Raw genomic sequence first — 21,819 nt, forward strand, 5'->3', positions numbered from 1 at the left:
CTCAGGGCCCTGACGCGTCCGGGCCCTGCCCAGCGGCTGGCTCGGCGGCGCGCACACACGCGCACACGGGCCCCCGCGCGCCCTCCCAGCTCGGCTGCTCGGCTCCCCAGCTCCCCGGCTCCCCGCCCCGGCCGCGGCGGTCGCTGTGAGGCGGTCGCTGTGAGGCGGGAGCTGTGCGGCGCGGCGGGACCGGGCGGGGGCGGCGACCGGGAGCGCGGAGGAGGCGGAGCAGGAGCCGGGAACCGGCTGGCCCGCACCCCTCCTGCCGGCCGGGGATTTTCCAGCCTGGGCGCTGACGCCGCGGACCTCCCTGAGGCCGCCGCGGACCATGGGCGACAAAGGGACCCGGTGAGTGCGGGCGGCGGCCGGTCCGGGGCGCGTGGGGCGACCCGGGCGAGGGCGCGGGCAGGGTTTCTAGTCCGTGTCCCGGCTGTGCGTGCGCAGCCACCCCGGCACCGCCGGCGCCTGCTCCGCGGCGGCTCTCGGCTCTCCTCCACCGGAGGTCTCCCGTGTGGTCGCCAGCAGGGCCAGGGGCGCGCGGACGGAGCGACGAGGACCTGGCCGCGGAGACACACTCACATGCACTCACTCGCTGACATCCAGCACTGGCCAGTCGGCGCAGGGATGCAGGGGGCAGGTTGACACACAAAGGCACACGCTTATGTGGACACACGGGCACACTCATGCATGGGCGCGCTCATGCTGGCATACACACTGACATTCACTGCCACATGTCAGCACATCCAGTGACACACTGTCACACACTCACTGGTGCACACTCATCAACACGTTCTTGCTGACAGTCATGTTGGCATACACAGGTCACACTTCAACACATACCAATGCTAACACACCTTCATGCTGGCGCACACATGTTGGCCGACCCTGATGCATACACTATCACTTGCACTGACCTTAACAAACACTCTCACTGAGACACACACGTTCTTACCCTTACCAACAGGAACACTTATGTTGGCATGTCTCTCACCAACACAGTGTTCAACAGGCTACGCCAACGCTGACCTCCACAGACACACATCAGACTAACGCCCACACAGACACCCCAGGTCACATGCCAACAGCCCCTGGCCACTGATACACTCCAGGTCCCTGCAGGTGGAGAAGTGGAAACACACGCACCACACAGGGCGGGAGGCCCCCTGGAGCCTGGGAAAATGTCTCCATCCACATTTCCTTTCCCTCTGACCTCCCCAAGGCCTTCGGTGGTGGCTGGGATCTGCTTGAGCTGGGGGTGGGGAGGGCCCTCCTGTCTCTTAGGAGCCTGCCTTGCTCAGAAAGGGAGAGGGATGCCTCTGAAATGGGAAACTGGGACAGAAAGGGGAGGGGGCTGGGGCCCAAGGCAAGCCCCGGTCAGGCACTCAGCTTTGTCACCCTAGTTCTACTCCTTCCCTCAGCCAACTCCCCTTAAGTTCCGATACAAGCTTCTCCCTTAGCTGCTGTCACTCCTCTGCAACCCCCTCATTCATTTTCTTTCTTTACCCCCTTCTGTCCTTGTGCCCCACTTCTCCCTCCTCTCTTCCCTCTCTGCACCCTCCCTTACTCTCTCCTTGCTTCCAGTAATTATTTCTTGAGTGCCTGGGGTGTACAAGGTGTAATGTGGGGATCAAAGACGTCCAAAACCTGTTCCTTCCCCAAAGGAGCTAATAGACTAGAGAGAAACGGCCCCCATGGTCATCATGTTTCGGGACCTCTGACAAAGCAATGTACCACTCACTGCCATCTGACACTGTCTCTCAACAACCTGAGAAAAGTAATTTCTTTTAAACACATTAAAAAAATGTATTTATTTATTTTTGGCTGTGTTGGGCTGTGTTGCTGTGCGTGGGCTTTCTTTAGTTGCGGCTAGTGGGGGCTACTCTTTGTTGCGGTGCGTGGGCTTCTCATGGCGGTGGCTTCTTTTGTTGCAGAGCCCGGGCTCTAGGCGCTCAGGCTTCAGTAGTTGTGGTACATGGGCTCAGTAGTTGTGGCTTGTGGGCTCTAGAGCGCAGGCTCAGTAGTTGTGGTGTGTGGGCTTAGTTGCTCCGCAGCATGTGGAATCTTCCCGGACCAGGGCTCGAACCTGTGTCCCCTGCATTGGCAGTGGATTCTTAGCCACTGTGCCACCAGGGAAACCCCAACCTGAGAACAGTCTTTCAGAGATTATTTCCATTTTCCAGAAGAAGAAACTGAGACTCAGAGATAACTTGTGCTCCTAAGTTTTAGAAACTGCTTCCCAGCCATCCTCCTGACGGCTCTGCAAGGAGGTTAGCTTTCCTTTTCCTGTTTTCCAGAGGAGGAACCAGAGCTTAGAGAGGCTACCTGACTTGCTTAAGGTCAAGAGGGGTCAGAGACAGGATGGAGGCTGGAGTCTACTTGGGCCATTGCTCTGTGGCTCACCCTTGGGCACTGTCAAGCCCCTCGTGGGCCCTGGTTTGAGGCCCAAGAGGGATGGCGTGCTCTGTGTGTGGAGGCCCAGCTGGTGGTGGAGGCTGCAGAAGGTCGTGAGGCGTCTGCCTTCACCTTGATGGCTAGTCCCCATTGCTGAACTGGTGACTCACGCCTCTGTCCTCAGCAGGAGCATGTGTGACCCTCTCCTCCGCCACATCCATGTCCTCCATTGCCAAGATCCTCCTGACCTCTGAGGTCAGACTTTTCTCCCCGCAGGGAGTCAGGAGCCCTTCTTCCTCTCTCATTCCTCACGTGCTACTTCACCATCAGGGTGACTCAGCCCCTCCTGGGCCTTGGTTAGCCTCACTGTGACTTGGGGGAAAGTGTCATTGTTCTCCTGCTGGCATAGGTTGTCAGCAGGATGGGGACACCATGAACAGCCAGGCACCTGTTGGAGACCCAATCTTTGGGGCCAAGCATTTTCCACGACTCCCCCTTCTCTGCCTCTAACTCACTGGGGGAGCTTGAGGACCTTGGACAATGGTCCTCACCTCTCTGGACCCTATAGTGTTCCTGTCTGTAAACTGTAGCTATCAATACCTAACATTTTCAGGGCTCTCCCTGCGTTTTCTGAATATACTGGGCAGGGGAGGAGGTGCTGCCAGAAGCCTGGTGCCCAGGCCTAGCTATGGTCCATGTGACGATGGCCCTGCTCTCTCTTCCGGTCTCCCCTGTAGTCCCAGGAGGGCTCCCTCTCCCTTCCAGACAGGTTTCCTGAGTAATTTGGAAGAGAAAGACAAAATCAATAATGGGCTGTACCTTGCCTTGTTCTGTAAACCATGGGATTCTACTTTATCTCTGTCTTAGAAGAAGAGGCTTGCAAGTATCCAGTACTCCAAGGATCAGCAGTCGTTGCATCCATCCTGCACCTGGATTTTCAACCCACACGTGAAAGTGACAATGAGAATTTTTCAGAAACTGTCACTGCCCTCTAGGGAGTCCCAGGGTCAAGGGGGAAAGAGGGCATGAGACGAATACCTGGATAGGACTAATTACAGGTCGTGTGATGACTGCTCTAACAAGTGCTCTAGGAGCAATCATACAGCCATTCAACAAATGTTGACCAAGTGCTGGGGCTGGCGGTTCAGAGGTGAATGGCTCTACTCTGTTTCCAAAAGACTGAGAGCAGAGCAGATGATTATAATGCAGGGTGACGTGTGCTGTGGGAGACTGAAGGAGGAGCCCCCCCGCCCCAGTCTTGGCAGGGGGCATGGTGAGGGAAGCTTTCATAGGAAAGAGGTGGCATTGGAGCAAGGGGGTAGGACCGGGGACGTCATTCCTGGCCGGGGGTACAGAATGTGACAAGGCTTGGAGGCATGAAGCAGCCTGCGGGTTGGGCTGGGGTGATGGGTGAGAGTGAACACGGGCCAGTTATCAACAGGCTGGGATGTCAAGCTAAGGAGAGGAGATTTTCTCCCGAAGTCCCTGGTGACTCAGAGAGGACTGTGGGGAGGGGAGGGATGGGAGCAGATCTTTGTTTTGGAGGGATGCCTTTGGCAGTGGCAAGGAGGGGCAGGCCTGGATGCAGGGAGACCGGTGAGGAGACTGAAGAGGAACCTGAGAGAAGGCAAGATCCGATCTAAGGCTTTGGCAAGGATGGAACTGAGAAAGATGAACAAGGAGCTGGAGTCCATTAGCCTTACTGCCTGGATGCCTGGCGTGTGTCAGCTTTACATGCATGATCCCATTTGGTTCTCCCTGTGATCCTATTAGTGTGAGGACTGTTGTTCCCGTTTTACAGACCAGGAGACAGACTAGGAGAGATTAAGTAATTTGTCCACTGCCATTCAGCCAACGAGCTTCTGAACCCAGGCCTGTCTGTCCTGCTGCTCCGTGCTTTCACCCAGAGGGACGGGGTTGTCTGGCTCATAGGTGGCCTCCCCCGTCTCCCTGGTGGCCTCATTCTCAAGTTGTGCGTCCCTTCTGGTTCTTGCTGTTCCCACTAATTCAACTGGCAATATACTGGATCAAAGTTGAACAACAGGAGGGACTTCCTGAGAGGTGATGGGATGGAGTGGCATTTCGTTTCCTACAGATGTTTATGAACTCTTCTTTTTTGGCAGAGAAGGAGGGTGGGTGTGATGGGGACACGTAATCACCAGCTCTCTGCGAACCTTGGCTGTTGTCTCTCTTGGTGGTTAAGCTCTGTGTGATCCATCTTGGCTGGAACACGGGGGAAGTCCTGTGGCTTTGGCCAGGGGTGCTTATGGGGCTGCTGGGAGTGGAAGCATTGAGCTTGACCCATCTTCTCTGATCCTTGACTCCGGGCTGGCCTCTGGGCTTCACACGTCTCCCCAGCTCTCTTCCTTATGAGTTTGGGCCTCCTTGCCCAGGGTGGAAACCTCCCACTGGTATGGGTTCAGGGGTCCTGAGTCATGGGTGTGCCATACCTCAGGGCTGTGGCAATGGAAGAACAATAGCCTGGGAGTCAGCACGGCCCCGAGTGGCCTCCTGGCCTCTGCCAGGCCATCCTCCACAGCGACCATGCTGACCACTGTTGAGGCCTGCAGGGGGTGGCAGCTTGACAGGGAGTCAGGCTGGAAGTTGAGGAAGATGTAGGGAGGCTTCTGCATAGATGGGTCCGGATCTTGGGGCAGGGGTGGACGTGGGAGGCAGGGATTTGAAAGTCTTCGGGTTAGAGGTGGTGTTTGACTTGGGGATTATGGGTGACATGGTACAGGGAGAGGGAGAAGATAGAGCGTATGAAGAGAGGATGGCTGGGGGCATTTGAGGCTTTGGAGAGCACATGCCTGGGGGTGGAGAGAGGAGGGAAGGACCAACAGAGGATGAGCTTGGGAAAGACCCCTGGGATTTAGGCAGAAGGCAGTGGCTGGTGACTTGGTGAGAGGGGTTTTGATGGAGCCATGAGGGCAAAGCTGGGTTACAGCAGGCAGAGGAGAGAAGAGAAGGACCTTGCTTTTCTCTGCGCCTGGAGCTGGGGGGGAGCCTCTCGGAAGAAGCGTATGAGGCCCTGGGCTGGGGGTGGTGGGGTTTCCGGGTGTGGGGACCTGGGGGGTGAGGCTCAGCTGGGGACTGGGGGGAACATTGCAGAGGCGTCAGCTGGTCACAGGGGTGCATGTCTGTGCTGGCTCCTGAAAGAGAGGCTGCTGACTCAGGCAGGGGGTCTTGAGAAAGGCTTCCTGGAGAAAGTGACCCCCTGAGCTGGGTCCTGGGGCACAAGGAAGGCTTAGGTGTTCTAGACAGAAGGAAGAGCCTAGGCCAATGTGCAGGTGCGGGAGTGTGAGGGATGAGGCTGCCGAGGGAGGTGGCAGCCCTGGCGAGCAGGCTTTGGGTGCTGGGGTGGGTGGGTTTCGAGGTACTTTCTACCCAGGTATTCACACCTCAGGTGTCTTTGTTCCCCAGGTGGTGAGCTCCTTGTGATTTGGGGCTCTTTCTGTTTCCTGGTTGCTGGTCCATTATCCAGCTCTGGGTCTGGTTCACAGGAGATGCCTGGCAGGGATTTGTTGATGAGACTGAACTCCTTCCTCCCTTCTTGCCTCTGCTGTCAGCCCAGGGGCTCCCTGAGTGCTGAAATTAGCTCTTTCCCATTAGGGAATCCTAAGGATGGAAGCCATGCCTCCCATATTAGACCGGCTGTTGGGGGGTCTCTTCCATCAGACTGGGAAGTCGCGAGGGAGAAGATTACCACCCCTGTCAGAACGAGCTTCCTGCAACTGAAGCCTGTTTCTCCCCCATCAGATAGGCTTCTGCAGGTGGGAGCCATGTCTCCTACATCAGGCGGGGGGCTCCTGGGGGTGGGGCAAGCCCTGGAATTAGAACAGGGCACCCTTATGGTTCCTGGGCACCCTTCTTCCCTCCTGTGTGCAGGATGGGTCCTGCCCCAGGGGTGGCTTGAGTCCTAGTAGGGGGATATAGATCAGAGGGGGTGCGACAGGGCAGGGTGGCTGCTTTTGAGAGGGGAACAAAGGACACTGTTGTCCCAGCCCCCTCCCTCCCTCCCTCCCTCCCAAGGGGCCCTGGCAGGGTCATCTCTCTGGAGACACACCTCCTCCTTCCTGGTCCTGGCCCCATCTTTAGTCCCATTTGAGAGGAACTGCTTGTTCCTTCCCAAGAGACCCGTTGCTAGATGAGGCTCCCAGGAGGCCAGACCCCAGGGACCGGACCAGACAGGTCCCTGGAGTTCTGTGTGATTGAAGCCACCGCAGCCACTGAGCTGCTTTCCCTCTGCCTGGGGCTGGGCCTGGCCTGGCTGAGACCATAGCCAGTGGGTCCTTCTGTAACTGGAGAGGGATCTGGGGCAGGTAGGGTGTGGTGGTCCATGTCAGGCCAGCGGGAGGCAGGACTCCTCACTCAAGGTCGGAGGGGTTCAGTGGCCGTGCAGGGTGCAGCCTCTCTCCAGGGTGTACTCAGAGGCCCAGAAGCCGAATGAGTATGGACCTGCACAAGACAGGGGCTCCCTCGCATGCTGGCCCTGGGCCTCTGGCCCCACAACTGGTCCTCCTGGTCCTTTTGCAGCCTTACCCCCTTCCCCGAGCCTGTGCAGTCAGTGGGCATGGGTGCATTTTGGCAGAGGACCAGGGAGGGGGTGGGGAGTGGACTGCTGGGATGTGCCATCCCAGGAGGGTCCCAGAGATACGCTCTAATGCTTGCTCAGGGCTGGAGGGAAGAAGCGGGGGCTTGGGCAGCTCAGGCCTCTGCCACCCACCAGTGGGACTGAGACCGCTGGATGGCTGAGGGCTGTGTTCTTTCCTGTGAGACCAGGTCCTCGCCTGAGCAGCCGTCTGCCTCTCAAAGCACCTGCAGGAACCGGCAGGCAGGCAGGCAGGTCCTGGACCGTTTCATTTTCTCTGCCCAGGCTGTGCCTTCCTTTAGGTACTCACAGTCACCTCTGTGATCTGATTAGCGTGTATTAGAGGCTGATTAGTATAGTGGTTAGGCTCTAGGAAGAACCAGGTTTCCTGGTTTCAAATGCCGGCTCTGCCACTTACCAGCCTGGCAACTTCTGCTGATCATTTAACCCATTCTCTGCTGCAGTTCCCTCATCTGTAAAATGGGATAGCAATAGTGCCTGCATGATACGTTGTTTTGAGGGTTAAATGAGTTAAAATAGGTACAGCTCGGGGACAAGTCCCTGGAACAAGTGCCGTGTTATATGCGGTTAGTTCACAACACTCTTCGGGTCCTTCAAGGCCTGGATCACACGTGGCCTCCTTCTCTGGGAAGCTCTCACTGGTTTCCAAGTGCCTTGTGACTTTTTTTTTTTTTTTTTTTTTTGCCATATATTCATTCTCTCGCTCTTCTCTTTCTGCTGGCACTCATCCCTCCGTCTCTTCGTGGGTCCTGGTTATTTGCACACTTGTGATGTCCTCTGTGTGAGGCCAAGGGCACCTGTCCTGGATCTGTTGTCCCTTTGCACCTGTGCAGACCTGGCATGGCACTGAGCTCCATAAATATTTGTTCAGTGAAGGAGGCTAATGTAGGTGTTTCACTGGGAAAAAATATACTTGGAGATGGGCAGTGTGGTGGGTGAGGACAATGGGACACCACTGCTGATTCTGAAACGTCTAAAAGTGACCTGAACCACAGGCATTAGATTATTCTCTGTGATCCAAAGGGCGGAGGTCACAGGATGACTCGCTTTACCTTTGGTAGGAGAATGTGTTTTCAGACAACCAGAGCTACCTGGCGAGGGACTTGGTGGCTCATTCCAGCCTCTGTGCCCTTGTTTTTCCTGCTCCCACCATCCAGAATGCCATCCTGTCTTCTCTCTGCTTGTCCAAATTCTACGTCCTAAATACGTGCCCAGCCGTGGTGCCGTCACTTCCTGGCCCCCAGAGGCTGGGCTCCATTCATCATGCCCATCCTCAGACATTTACTGAGCCTTTCCTGGGTCTGGGCGGGGACATGGGAAAGTAGGGAGTTCCCCTTTGGGGTGGACATCTGGATCTGGCTATAGTATATCCAGTGTGGCTTGACCTGACCTGAGGAGGGGACCGTGGCTTCCAGTGATCCACCGGTGATTAGGGAGCTCTTTATGCAGCTGGAGAGCCCTCCCTTGGCCTGCTGGCAGAGCATAGAACTCCCCCGTGGCTTCCCACTGGGCAAGTACTCAGAACCCACCTAATTACTGGGGACAGAGTTCTGGGCACTGGATCCAGCAGGCTGCGGTCCAGTAATAATCAGCTAATTAAACCACCCAAGAATTGCTCCTTGGCCCAGAGGAGTGGAGGGAAGGGGGTGGTGAGGCTCAGAAAAGTCGTGGGAAGGAGAGGGCTGCTCTGTGCAGGGAGAGTTCAGACACCGGGCCTGCTGAGCGGAGCTGGGAAAGGGAAGCAGGAAATGGGGGGGGGGCAGGGCAGGGAGAGAGACAGCTGGATGAGAGAGGGTGTTATCTGGGGACAGCACTCAAGTGAGATGAATCAGGGCGGGGATCTGGTCTGGGAGGCAGGGACCCCATTGGTTCACTGCCCCTGTGACATCACGGATGAACTGTTTTTCCTCTGTGGACCTCAGTTTCTCCACGTGTCAAGCAGCGTGGGGGAAAGGGATTGGCCTGGGAGGTCTCTGGGACCCTTAGCTTTGGTTCAGCAGCTAGCAGGGGAGGAGGGCGTGAACAGCAGTCTGTGTTTCTGCCCGATAGCTTGGCGTCTAGCAGCCCTGTCTTCTGGAAGCGGCAGACGGTGCTCGGGTCTGATCCAGCCTGAGATTGAGTTGCCGTAGGTTAATCAGAAGGGAAGACTGTAGGTGGCAGCAGGCACGCCCTCGGCCTCTGGTGTGCCCTTAGCCCTGCCCTGTCCTCGTGACTGTCCTGTGGTTCCCAAACCAAGTGTCCTCAGCGAGTGACCGCTTAAGGCTCTGCAGTGTCTTTTCCACCAGTCTAGAAATTTCCCAAGTAGCATCCCCAGGTGTGTGGGGATGGGGTTCCCCGAAGGTAAAGCCACAAGGTTTGGAGTTTGGATTTCAGAATCACACAGACTCGGCTTTGCTGTCCAGCAATATTGTGCACTAGCTCCGTGCCCTTGGCCGAGGGTTTTAAACTTTCTGGGCATCAGTGTTTGCATTTATGAACTAAGGGTAATAATATCCCCTATTGCGTGTGGCTGCTGTGGGCAGAGAGGGTAGGGATTTGATAACAGTCATTGTTACTCTTCGGGACTGGCAGTGGACCTCAGCTTTTCTCTCCGCCCTCTCTCTCCTGCATCCCCTCCCTCCTCCCGTCCTGTGCAGGACCGTGTGCCCCTGTGGGTGTGTTGGTGTGGGAGCTGTGCTGGGCTGGAGGAGAAGGTCAGATGGTGGCTGGAAAGGGAAGTGAGATTGCCCGGGGAGGGGTGGGGCAGTTGGGGCTGGAGCAGCCATGGCCCCTTCCCTTTGGGGCCTGCACTTATGGTGGGTTCTCTAGGAGGAAGTGGGGAGAGCGTGGGGGGTAGGAAGCTGGGGACAAGGGTGGGCTTTATGGAGCGTCCCAGGCCTCTCTCCTTCAGCCCCCGCCCCCAGGTGCCGGGTGCGGAGCCCAGAGCCTGGTTTTCTGCCAGGGAAGCCAGCAGGCCGCTGTTTCACACACTCAGACAACAAACAGCCCTTCCTGGTTCTCAACCCCTGCTGGGAGGTGCCTGCTCGAAGCTGGGGCACTTGGAAGGCAGCGCCTGCCTGCCGCGGAGGTTGGCCGAGGTCTGGAGGAGAGGCCGCAAAGGAGGGGACAAAAGCCGCCTCCCCCTCCCCCAGCCTCTCCCCGCAGTGCTGGGCTGCGGCGCCAGGGCCTCTGACTCCAAGGAAGCTGATTACATAATGCAGCTGGACTCCCTGCTGGCTTCTTCCATTCCTCCCCAGAGCGGCCTTGAAGGAGGTGCCGCTGTGCTTTGGTTCCCGGGCCCAAGAGGTCATTGTGACCATCCCCCCGCCTAGGGCGCTGGTATGTGCTGCCCACACCATCTCAGGAGGAGAGCTGCATGCCCTGCGCTGCCCTCGTGCAGGCACTGGGGTTGCCTCTGCGCACTGCCTCCCTTCCCACGCTCCTGGGAGCAGGGCTCCAAAGGGGAGAAGCCTCATTAGAGGAAACAGGCTATGTCCTGAGATCATTTGCCTGCACAGTGCCCCAGAGGGAAGCTGGCCTCTCTGCAGCCAGAGGGACGGATAACCAGCATCTTCCAGTTTGTTCAACTCAGTTCCACAAACGTTTCTCGAGCACCTGCTGAGTGCCAGGCCCAGACCTCAAGGCACGTCGCCGAAGCTGGCTGGCTGACCCCCATGGCGTCTCTCTCCTGGTGGGAAGCTGACTTAAGGAGCAGCTCTGCCCCCCCGTCTCCCACCTAAGGCAATAGCCTTTCTCACAGGCCGGGGCCTGGCTGTCCTGTGTTCTGGGGTGGCAGGGACATCACGACAAGGAAGCATGGGGGTTCCTCTGGGCTAGGCTTTTTCAGGGTTGGCTTATACCCTTTCTATTCAGCCACCCTGCCCTCCCAAGGAGGTTCCCGTGAACAAACCTGTGAGTGTCTGCCCCATCGCAGGCCCTGGGCCGGGCACTTGCGGTATGAAGAGGAAACAGGCAAGTCTCAGCCCTCGTGCTGCTTGTATCTTCTGGGGGAGAGGAAACAGATCATCCCAACATGCTATAAGAAGGCGGGTAGTGGGAATTCATTTATACGGGGCACAGAGCAAGCCCAGTAGATGTGTCACAGGCACACCCCCAGAAGCGGGGGGCAGGGGCGTCATTGCAGCAAGCTTTGGAAGGTGAGTTTGACATGAACCAGAGGTGACGCTTGTCTTGGCGGTGCCTGTGACCGATGTTCTCAGCGGGGACTGACCTCCTTCATCAGATACTTGAGAACCCACTATGTGCCAGGCACAGAGTCAGACGCTCACTTCATCTGCTGTGAGTAAGGTGTGTCCTGGGACTGTTGGAGGACGTAAAATCTAGGGTGAAAAGTGAAGGTTCTGCCACGTGGCATCACGGTGAGTGTTTGGGCCTGAACAGGAGAAATGGGGCAGCAGGTGTAAGAGGAGACACCGGGCTCAGCAGCCACTCCATGGAAACCAGGAGCTGCCTGGGTCTCCCCTGGTGGAGGGCAGCAGGAGCAAAGGCTTCCCTCCAGCTGGGAAGACCTTGCAGAGGTCTGATGACTGTTCCCAGAAAAGTGATGGACATGAAAGAGCTGGGAAACCATATCTTACGAGAAACAGCTCTAGGCTTGGGGCCGTGGGGTGGGGGTGGGATGAGGGCACACGTCTGCAGCTCCAAGGGCTGGGAACACAGAGGCCAGGCAGTGGCGTGGTAGAAAGAGGGAGCTCATCTGGGGTTCTCACCTCCCCTCTATCAGTAGTTTTGTGTCTGTGGGCTGAGTTTTTCAGCCTCTGGGCATAAAGTTTCCATCCTTTCTGTGTTGTATCTGTGCTAATGAAAGCACTCAGCACATTAGCAGGTTGATTTTATTATAGGACTCTATAGCTCCAGGGCAGTGGAAGAAACCTGGAAGCATTTTTAAACTCAGTAAGGAGAACTTTCTTTTTTCGCAACATATTTTTTTTTTTTTTTTGTGGTACGCGGGCCTCTCACTGTTGTGGCCTCTCCCGTTGCGGAACACAGCCTCCGGACGCGCAGGCTCAGCGGCCATGGCCCACAGGCCCAGCCGCTCCGCGGCATGTGGGATCTTCCCGGACTGGGGCACGAACCTGTGTTCCCTGCATCGGCAGGCGGACTCTCAACCACTGCGCCACCAGGGAAGCGCTCGCAACAGATTTTAATATCCTAAAAAGGACAAAGATGATCACACGGCATAATGGAGTGGTTAATATGCACATATTCTTTTCTCATATTATTTAGAGCGATCACTTCAGCAGCAGCGACTCCCTATGCATACTTGAAACAATCCAGCCATCTCTGATGTTCGCAACTTTGCAGAGTCAACTTTGCGAAAAAACTAAAAAGAAAGAAAGAAAGAAACATTTTTTAGTAGAACTTTCAAACAAAAAACCATGACCCAGTCTTAGGCTGAGCCCTGACCCTGATCAGCTTCCGTCGGATTGTAGAGCTGGGATGGGGGTGGGAGAGGTCCCAAACTCCAGGGAGAAAAGAAACCCTCACCTAACCCTCGGCGGGGGGGGGGGGCGGGGGGCGCATTTAACCTGATGGTGATGGTTACATGTCCCCATCACCAAAGTGCTTTTCTTCTCCCTATTCCACAGCCACCAGCTCAGTCCAGGCCCCACTTCTGGCCTGGACTTACTGCAGTAGTCTTCTGGCTGCTCAGTCTAAACTCCCCAAATCCTCCTCTTACTCTGAAATTCTCATCTGACCCTGTCCTTCTGCAGCTTAAAAACAATCAGTTCAACTGATTGAACTCTGTGTCTGTTCAAGCCGGTCTCTTTGTCTGGAATGCCTTCCTCCTCTGCCTGGTGAAATCTCCCTTGTATTTTAAGGTTGAACCTAAGCTCAGTGCGGTTCAACTGAACGCCATGCGGTTGAACTGCATTAGGCACGTACTATGTGCTTGGGCGTGACGCCTTCCCTTGACTCTGTGTTCCCTGCCCCAGCAGAGTCGATGCCCTCCTCCATACTCCCTTGGCGCCTCGCAGGCTTCCAGGATGGCAAGTTGTATCGGAATTGGCTGCTGTCATGTCAGTTTCCTGTGCTAGAGGGCAGGCGTGTGTCTGGTACCTCTTGGCTCCCCAGTTCCTGATAGGGGCTGGCCGAGCTGGGCGAGGTCCATGTTTGCAGAAGTGCACTGAAGCAGGAGTACAAGCAGCGCGCACACACACACACAGCTGTTGTGCTCAAATAAGCGGGGGCCAGAATTGGGTGTTGTGTTGGGGAGTAAGTCAGGGAAGGTTCTCTGGAGGAAGTGAGGCCTGAGCTGCTGACCCAAAGGAGAAGCACTTTTTCCTTCTTCTCACTTGCTTCCTGGCCCTGGCTGAAAGAAAACAGCTGAAACTGACTGTGAAAAGGGAAATGTAGACATTTTGAACTGGGGGTTGAGAACTTCTAGCCTGGAGATGATTAAATAAGGGTATACCTCCTCCCTCCCTTCCTTCCACACACATTTTCTGGACCTCTAGGACATGCCAAACACTGGGGCTACAAAAACTGATTAAATAAAACAGGTCTTAGCATATTTTTCTGTCTTAATATTCATGCTGGAACCTGCCCTTTCCTTTGTTTGTCTCATTGGAGTCTAAGTCTTGGCATGTCACTTACAGCTCTGTGACTCGGGACAGGTCATATATACCATGGAGGTGATAGTGTGCCCCTCATAAGGTTGTGCTCGGTAATGTGTGTGAGGTGCTGCGCAGGTGCCTTTGACAGTGGGTCCCTCATGGAGTGAGAGCTCCTCTCAGACTGCAAGCTTCCTGAGGGGGGCGGCGGGGACCATGTCCAATGTGTCCTCAGTGCCCAGTGCAGGGCCAGGCACACAGTACACTAGGGTGGTCAAGCATCCCAGTTTTCCTGGTCTGTCTCAGTCCCACATTTTGGGAGAACCCTCCATCCTGGGTGAATGGGGACAGTTAGTTGGTCACCCTATACCGTGTTTTCCATAAGGGTTTATAGAGTGGATATACGGATGAATGAATCGTGAGGGACAGACAGCCGTGGGACCTGGATGATCAAGAGCAGCGCTGGGCGGCTGGCTTGTGGGGTGAGAAGTGATCTTGTGAAGGGTCTGGAAGGCCCAGCAGGTGGAAGGCGGGAGGCAGGCATGGGGCCCTCTGCTCCTCGGCAGGGAAGACACGAGGCCCTGAGTCTTTAAGACTGTTGCTTTCAAGCAGATTTCAGGCTTCCAAGGCCCATGTGCTCTTCCTCGGACTCATCCAGAGAGAAGGCAGTCATTGAGGTCCACTTTCGCTGGGAGGGCCTGTAATGAGCCCCCAGTTGCTCCTCTGCCTCGGAAGTTGGAGGCCTCTGGCCCCTCCACCTGCTATGTTCCGGCAAGCCTGCCCACTGCCTTCTGAGCTGTCCACTCCAGACGTGGTGGAGGCCTGGGCCACGAGGTGGGAGAGCAGGGCTGCAGCCCCATTCTTCAGCCCAGGCCCAGAGACTGAGTTGGAGCCTTTGTTTCCCCACCTGTTCCGTGGGGATACGGCCCCTCCTGCCAGGGCGTCTGTGAGATGCCACTTGTGGAAGTCTCCTTGGCATGTCTAGCACTAGTATGTGCGTAACTAGTGTCATTTGTTGTCTGCTTCTGTAAATGGGGACAATAAAACTTGCCCTGCATACCTCCAGGGGCTGTTGTATGGGCCCAATGGGATGTGGGATGTGGGAACACATGCTCAGCCACGTCATAGCCTTCAAATATTTGGGGAGGGGGGCCTCAGAAGAGCTGCTCAGGCCGGCCCAGGGTTCCAGGCGCAGGTAGGGGTGGACCCTGCCCGCCAGGCGTGAAGGATCCTGTGGGGTGGGCTCCAGCACTACTGTCCGTGAGGGCACTCAGACCCTGTGAGCAGGCCCTGTGCTCAGGTGAGCTCTGCTGCTTCTGAAACCATGGCAAGAGAGAGACGTGGGAGGGTTTAGTAGCAGCAGGACACGTGACAAGAAGAAGGAATGTTCCAGAGCCTCGTCTGTCTGTTGGGCCGGAGGCAGGGCCTTTGTGAAGGCGGGTTGTGCTCAGATCGCCTCTGGGCCCTTCCTCCAGCCCAGAGGCGGATTCACCTGGAGGCTGGTGCCGCTTCAGCTTCAGGCCTTCGCACTCCAGGGCCGTTTCCGAGGCCTAGCAGTGTGTCCACAGGCTCACAGGCTCAGGGGGTTTGTGAAACGCGCAAAAGGAAGAAGATATTTTTGTACTCTTTTTTTCTTTTTTTTTTTTTAAAGAGGGCTTCCAAACTACATGAGTTTCAGGCCCATCCAAGCCTGGACCTGTCCCTGCTCTAACCAGGAGTCCTTTGTGCCAGGAGGTTGGTGCCACGGCGCTGCATGTCCTCAGGGAGTTCTCATCCCATCGTGGACCTAGTCATCAGTTAGAACCCTCCCTGCTGAGGCAGAACCTGAAAGGCATCTAGGGGAGCGAGTTCTGGGCCAGGCCAAGCCCACAGTTCCTGCTTGCTGTGTCAGTAAGAGACTGCAAAGGCGTCTCTGCCCTCAATCTTACTCATCCGTGAAAGGGACATAAAGCCTACCTTAAAGGCTGTGAAAAAGTTTAAAAGATGTACCACTGCCTGGTGCTGCAGGTACCCAGTACCTGATGAAACTGCCTGGGAGAGCCCAAGGCTTGTCATGGGAGCTCAGTAAACGGTGGTGGGAGCTGGATGGACGTGGCGCAGGGAGCCCGCCCCTTCTTTTTTTTTTTAATTAATTAATTAATTTTTGGCTATGTTGGGTCTTGTTGCTGCGCGTGGGCTTTCTCTAGTTGCAGCGAGCGGGGGCTACTCTTCGTTGCAGTGCGCAGGCTTTTTATTGCAGTGGCTTCTCTTGTTGCGGAGCACGGGCTCTAGGCGCGTGGGCTTCCGTAGTTGTGGCTCGCAGGCTCAGTAGTTGTGGCGCACAGCCTTAACTGCTCCGCGGCATGTGGGATCTTACCAGACCAGGGCTCGATTCCGTGTCCCCTGCATTGGCAGGCAGATCCTTAACCACTGCGCCACCAGGGAAGTCCAGGGCGCACCCCTTCTGTCGGGATGGAGCCAGTTCTGCTGACTCTGCTCCACCTGCACTGTGCTGTGCCTGGTGCTAGGCGCTAGGGTTGCGGGCTGCTGGGGTGGGGTGGTGGCGGTCCGGTGAGCTAAGAGGGTGCAAATGTTTATCAGCTGTCAAGTACAGCTCCCCGGGAAGGGGCCATTGTCAACGGAGTCGCCCTTTGGTGGGGAGGGGCAGGGTGGAAGTCTGGACTGTCCTTTCCTGCTCGTGGAGGGGAGGTGGTGGTGGTGGTGCGGAGCCTGGCCGGCTTTGTGTCTGAGAAGAGCTGCCTGTGCGGGCTGGGCTGAACTTTCCTGCTCAGAAAGGAAGTCAGGCCGGCAGGGTGCGCTGCTTCCTCCTGCACCTTCGGGCAAGGGTGGCTTAGTGGTGGTTGCCTCCTGTGCCTCCCAACTTCAAACCACAGTGCCCTCTTCAGGGAGGGGAGGGAGGAGGAGACGAGGGCGGGGGCTATGAGGAAAGAACATGGCTTTGGTGTCATGCCAGGTTTCAGATCCCACCTCTATTGCTTATTAATGTCTATGACCTTGAGGCAGTTATACCTAATCTATCTTTTGGGTTTTTTTGTTTGTATTTTTTGGCCTCGGCAGTGAAAGCGTGGAGTCCTAACCACTGGACCTCCAGGGAATTCCTTTTATATATATATATATATATACATACATATACATTATATATATGTGTGTATATATAGTCTCTCTGAACCTCAGTTTTCTCATCTTCAAAATGAGGTTTTATCCAGGGAATTCCCTGGAGGTCCAGTGGTTGGGACTCTGTACTTTCACTACTGGGGGCCGGGTTCGATCCCTGATTGGCGAACTAAGATCCCGCAAGTGGCGTGGTGCGGCCAAAAAAAGAAAATGGAGGTGATAATATCTTCCCCAACACCCCAGTGTTGTGGTAAGGCTTAAATGAAGTAATGTAGGGCTTAGCATAGTTCCTGGCACACAGTAGGTGCTCAGTAAATGCTGATTGTCCCTCTCTCCTGCCCCATGACCCTCATCAACCTGTCTTCCACTCCATCCTTTACCCATTTGTGAGTGCCCTCAGTGGGACTGCAAGCTCCCTGGCAGCAGGGGTTGTGTATTGTTTGTCCATCATTATACTCCAGCCCTGGCACAGTACTTTCAATACGCCTTGAATTGGTTGGCGAGAAGTTGCACTGGTCCAAAGAAAAGAGCACTACGTTTTAGCCAGAAACTCACTGTGAACCTACTATGTGCTCCTGCCCAAGGCCTACTGTGTGGTCTCTGCCCTGCAGAGCTTGAGTAGCCACTTATAACTGGCTGGGACCCTCTGCACCAGCGGCTTTGTTTTCTTTTCTTCTGAGCACTTAGCACTCATGTAATCAAATCACTCTTTGCTCAGCCTTTAAGATCCATCTCTCCCCACTGGAACGCGAGGGCCACAGGAGCTGTGTCCCCAGGTCCCAGTGCCTGGCACAGGGGACACGCATACATTTTTGTTGGCTGTCCCTTTTTTTCCCCTTCTCTGAGGTCAGGCCTGGTGTCCCTCCCAGCTTAGCCCCTTTCTAGCTGGGACAAATCACCCTGCCTCTGTCAGGTTCAGTTTCCTCATCTTTAAAGTGGGCATAATGTTGGTCCCAAATAATCAAGTGCTCAGCTGTGCCTGGAGCAAGGTAAGCAGCCCATCATGTCAGCTCCTGTTTTTTTAAATGATCTTCAGGGGTCCCTCTGGTTCTGACCTTCAGTTACCTCACTGCCTCTGGCTGGGAGGAGACTGGGGAGAACATTCCATTCCTCGCAGACCCTCTCTGCTGGTCTCACAATGGATTTGGAGCTCTGTGCAAAGTGTTTATGTTTCCCGGCAGAGTTTATTACCCAACTGGGCCTTCTGCAATTAATTACAAGCAGAGCAAATAACTTGTCCCTGGGAGGCTGGGCTCAGGCATAAACATTTACATCCAGCCAGGGGCTGGCCCAGGGGCTAGGCTCTTTCCTCCAGACTTTGGAACAGAGAAGGATTAGAGGATTAGGGCTGGGAGGGATGGGGGCCCAAAGAGAGAACTTTGCTTCAGCATCTTTTCCTGGACCCCTCCTTTGCCCCTGAGATGCTGGGCGTATCCTTTCTCTTTTACTCCTCCTTGGTACCCTGCCAGTAGAGTCCCTGTTTGCATATGAGGAAATTGAGGCTCATCTAAATTAAGGAATTTGCCCAAGGACACACAGCTTGCAGGAGTGGCAGGATCTTAGGGTTCACATGGCAGCTGTGTAGAACAATAGACTAGAAAAGAGAGGACAGACATTAGGAAATCACTGAGGGAGTGTTTGTTTGATCGTTCATTCATTCATCACGTATGTGTCAGGCCCCTGTTGTGTGAAGGGATAGTGAGGAGACAGTGATGACTGTTCGTGGCTGGGCTGAGACTGTCTGTCTCCACACTGAATGCTGGAAACTCCCTCAGGATGGTCCCATTTACAGGCTAACGTTGGCTGAAAGAGGTTTCCTGGAGGGCTAGGAAGGGGGCAGCTTTCTCTGGGTCTCTAGTGGTCATAACCATCTCATCTTACAAAAAGAGATGGCTCCAATGGAAAAGTAGTCTTCCACAGGAAGGGGCCTCTACAGTCAGCCTACTCATCCCAACCTAGAATCTGGAATTCTAGGTCCTTGGGCCCCTGCCTTTGCGCTGAGAAAGGCTCAGAGAAGATTTGGCTCCAGGCTATGCAGCAGGAGGGCATAGGGGGGCCCCTGGCAAAGTGCTTCTTCTAATGCATTTATGTCTGCGAGGGAGATGACTGGCAGGGGGAACCCTCACTGCTGTCCTGATGCCCCGCCCCTGCCGCACTGCGGGGCTGTGAGTTTTCTGAAGGCCCTTCCAGCCCGGCAGTCCCTGCTCCCCTCCACAGTCCCACTGTGCAGATCTCTGGAGCCTTCTGCTGGGGGCCATCTTCCGTCTTTGCAGAGAGAAAAGCTGAGACCAGGGAGGAAAGGGTACGTGTTTTGGACATGGTGTGCCTGGATCCTGGAACACCTGGGTGAGGCAGGAGCTCAGGCTGGAGGCTTCAGGCCTTCTGGTTTCAGGCCCCAGGAGACTGGGGCTCAGCCTGAGCTGTCCACTCCGTGTTGCCAGCTCCCAGCCCAGAGCCTGGAGTGTGATAACTGATGCCCGGGAAAAGTGTGACCTGGGGGGAGGAGTGACTAGCTGATGGGACACATAGGAAGGACACTCTCGTCTGGGAGGCAGGGGGCTTCAGTCCAAGTCACTGTCTCTACCATGAATGGTGATGCCTTCTGGGAACCGAGACAGAACAATAGTCCTCACCCACAGGGTCATGGTGAGGATCAAAAGGCAGCAAGTGACTCTTCACAATGGACAAAAAGTGGAAACAAATGGCCCAAATGCCCATCAGTGGATGCATGGGTAAACAAATTGTGGTCTGTCTATACCATGGAGTATTATTCAGTCCTAAAAAGGAATGAAGTACTGACTCATGCTGTGACATGAATGAACCTTAGGAACATTGTGTTACGTGAAAGAAGCCAGACACACAGGTCGTGTATTGTATGATTCCATTTATATGAAATGTCCGGAATAGATATGTCCATAGACCCAGAAAGCTGACACTGGTGGTTGCTGGGGGCTGGAAGGGAGGGGAGGGTGGGAGAAGAAACTGCTTAGGAGGGATGGATTTTATTATTTTTTTAAATTTAAATTTTATTTATTTGGTTGCGTTGGGTCTTCATTGCTACACGTGGGCTTTCTCTAGTTGCATCCAGCGGGGGCTACTCTTCGTTGTGGTGCGCAGGCTTCTCATTGCAGTTGTTTCTCTTGTTGCGGAGCTCAGGCTTTAGGCACGCAGGCTTCAGCAGTTGTGGCACGTGGGCTTAGTAGTTGTGGCTCATGGGCTCTAGAGTGCAGGCTCAGTAGTTGTGGTGCACAGGCTTAGTTGCTCCGCGGCATGTGGGATCTTCCCAGACCAGGACTCGAACCTGTGTCCTCTGCATTGGCAGGCGGATCTTTAACCACTGCGCCACCAGAGAAGTCCCGAGGGACGGATTTTACTGTGGCGTGATGGAACTGTTTTGGATCTAGAAAGACGTGGTGGTTTTGCGCAACACTGTGAATGTAATAAATGCTAATTGTTCACTTTAAACTGGTAAATTTTATGTTATGTGAATTTCACCTCAATAAATTATTTTTTTAATTGCTAATAAAAGAAGGCAGCATCATGAGGAGGAGGTACTGGAAATGAGATACAGGTGTTGGGGTGAGGCTACTGGAGAAAGAACGAACGGAGCGAGCAACTCTGACAGGGTAAAGGTGTCCAGTGGGTGGCACTTTGGGAGCCTGGTTAAGACCAGGGGTTCTAGAACAATAATGCCTAGGGGGCAAAGCTGTGTGGCCTTGGGTAGATTATTCAACCCCTCTTTGTTTCAGTTTCCCCATCTGTAAAATGGGAACAGTAAAGGTTTTTATTATGGGAACCTAAATCTTTTGTGATGGAAATCTTAAAAGTTTTCTTGAGGATTAAGCGAATTAATATTTGTAAAGGGCTTAGAATAGTGCTTGGCACAAAGTAAGTACTGCGTAAGTGTTAGCTACTGTTATTATCGCTCATTCACATTTTTATTTATTTGTTCATTTACTGAGCACCTCCGCTGAGCCAGGCCGCGGGCTGCATTCTGGGGACACAGCTGTGAGCATGAGTCAGGGCCAGCTCTCAGGAGCTCCCTCACATCCTGGTACCCCCTCCCCTTGCTGTCCCTGCAGCTTCAGCTGTTAATGAAAATTGTTCATCACCTCCTGCTTCTCCAGAGCTGCCTGAGCAGGCACCGTCTCCCCTGGGATCAGACAGGCCTCCTTTTGAAAATTCCCTGGGTTTGTGGGCTGGTGCCTTGGGCTTGGAGGGAGGGCGTGCCTGGGTCTCAGTTCCCCAACCTGTCAAGGGAGAGGGCGGGCTGGCTGTGCCCTGGGGTCCTTCTCAGGCTTTTCTGGCCTCCAGACCTCTGAGCCACATAGCTCACTAGCCTATGTTTGGGATGGGCCTGAGGAGTCACATCTGCTGAGATTTAATTTATAAAGAGTAGGCAGTTGGGCTTCCCTGGTGGCGCAGTGGTTAAGAATCCGCCTGCCAATGCAGGGCACACGGGTTCGATCCCTGGCCCAGGAGGATCCCACATGCCGCAGAGCACCTAAGTCCGTGCGCCACAACTACTGAGCCTACGCTCTAGATCCCACGAGCCACAGCTACTGAGCCTGCGCTCTAGAGCCCACGAGCCACAACTACTGAAGCCCGCGTGCCTAGAGCCCGTGCTCTGCAGCAAGAGAAGCCACCACAATGAGAAGCCTGCGCACAGCAAAGAAGAGTAGCCCCCGCTCGCCACAACTAGAGAAAGCCCGTGCGCAGCAACGAAGACCCAACACAGCGGGGGGGAAAAAAAAGAAAGTAGGCAGTCTTTTGGGGGCTGGCATTTGGGACAGTAGGGGTTGGGGGGATCCTGCCTGAGCTCCAGGCTTCAAGGACTGGGCTTCTTCCCTCTTTCGAGCATGGCCGGCCCCCATCAGTCTCCCCACCGACCAATAATCATTCAGGCTGAGTCTGACTGCAGTTCTCCTAGACTGAAACAATCGGATTCTAGCTGCTGCCCCTGCCCACTCTGTAACCCCCTCCACGTGAGCACCTCTTCCAATGCCATCCTCAATCTGTCACCTCTGCACAGTCATATGCCCCACCCTCTCACTGTGACAACCGGCACACAACCAGCACACACACACTGTGACAACTATCACTGTGACAACTATCACCTGGCCACTTTCACGCCCATTCACACCCTAG

The 21,819-nt window shown here is 55.0% G+C and overlaps 1 protein-coding gene across 1 annotated transcript in view; it reads left to right on the forward strand.

Annotated features, from left to right (window-relative positions):
* Positions 1-242: 242 nt before the first annotated feature.
* Positions 243-21,819, forward strand: part of ARRB1 (arrestin beta 1) — a 72,078-nt gene continuing 50,501 nt past the window's right edge. Inside the window, exon 1 of the mRNA XM_082660570.1 lies at positions 243-348. Coding sequence (XP_082516696.1) covers positions 329-348 — 20 coding nt within the window. The 5' untranslated portion in view covers positions 243-328. The remainder of the gene's footprint in view (positions 349-21,819) is intronic.

The sequence above is a fragment of the Grampus griseus genome, assembly GCF_964374135.1.
Source record: "Grampus griseus genome assembly, chromosome: 8".
In the NCBI taxonomy this organism is placed as follows: Eukaryota; Metazoa; Chordata; class Mammalia; order Artiodactyla; family Delphinidae; genus Grampus; species Grampus griseus.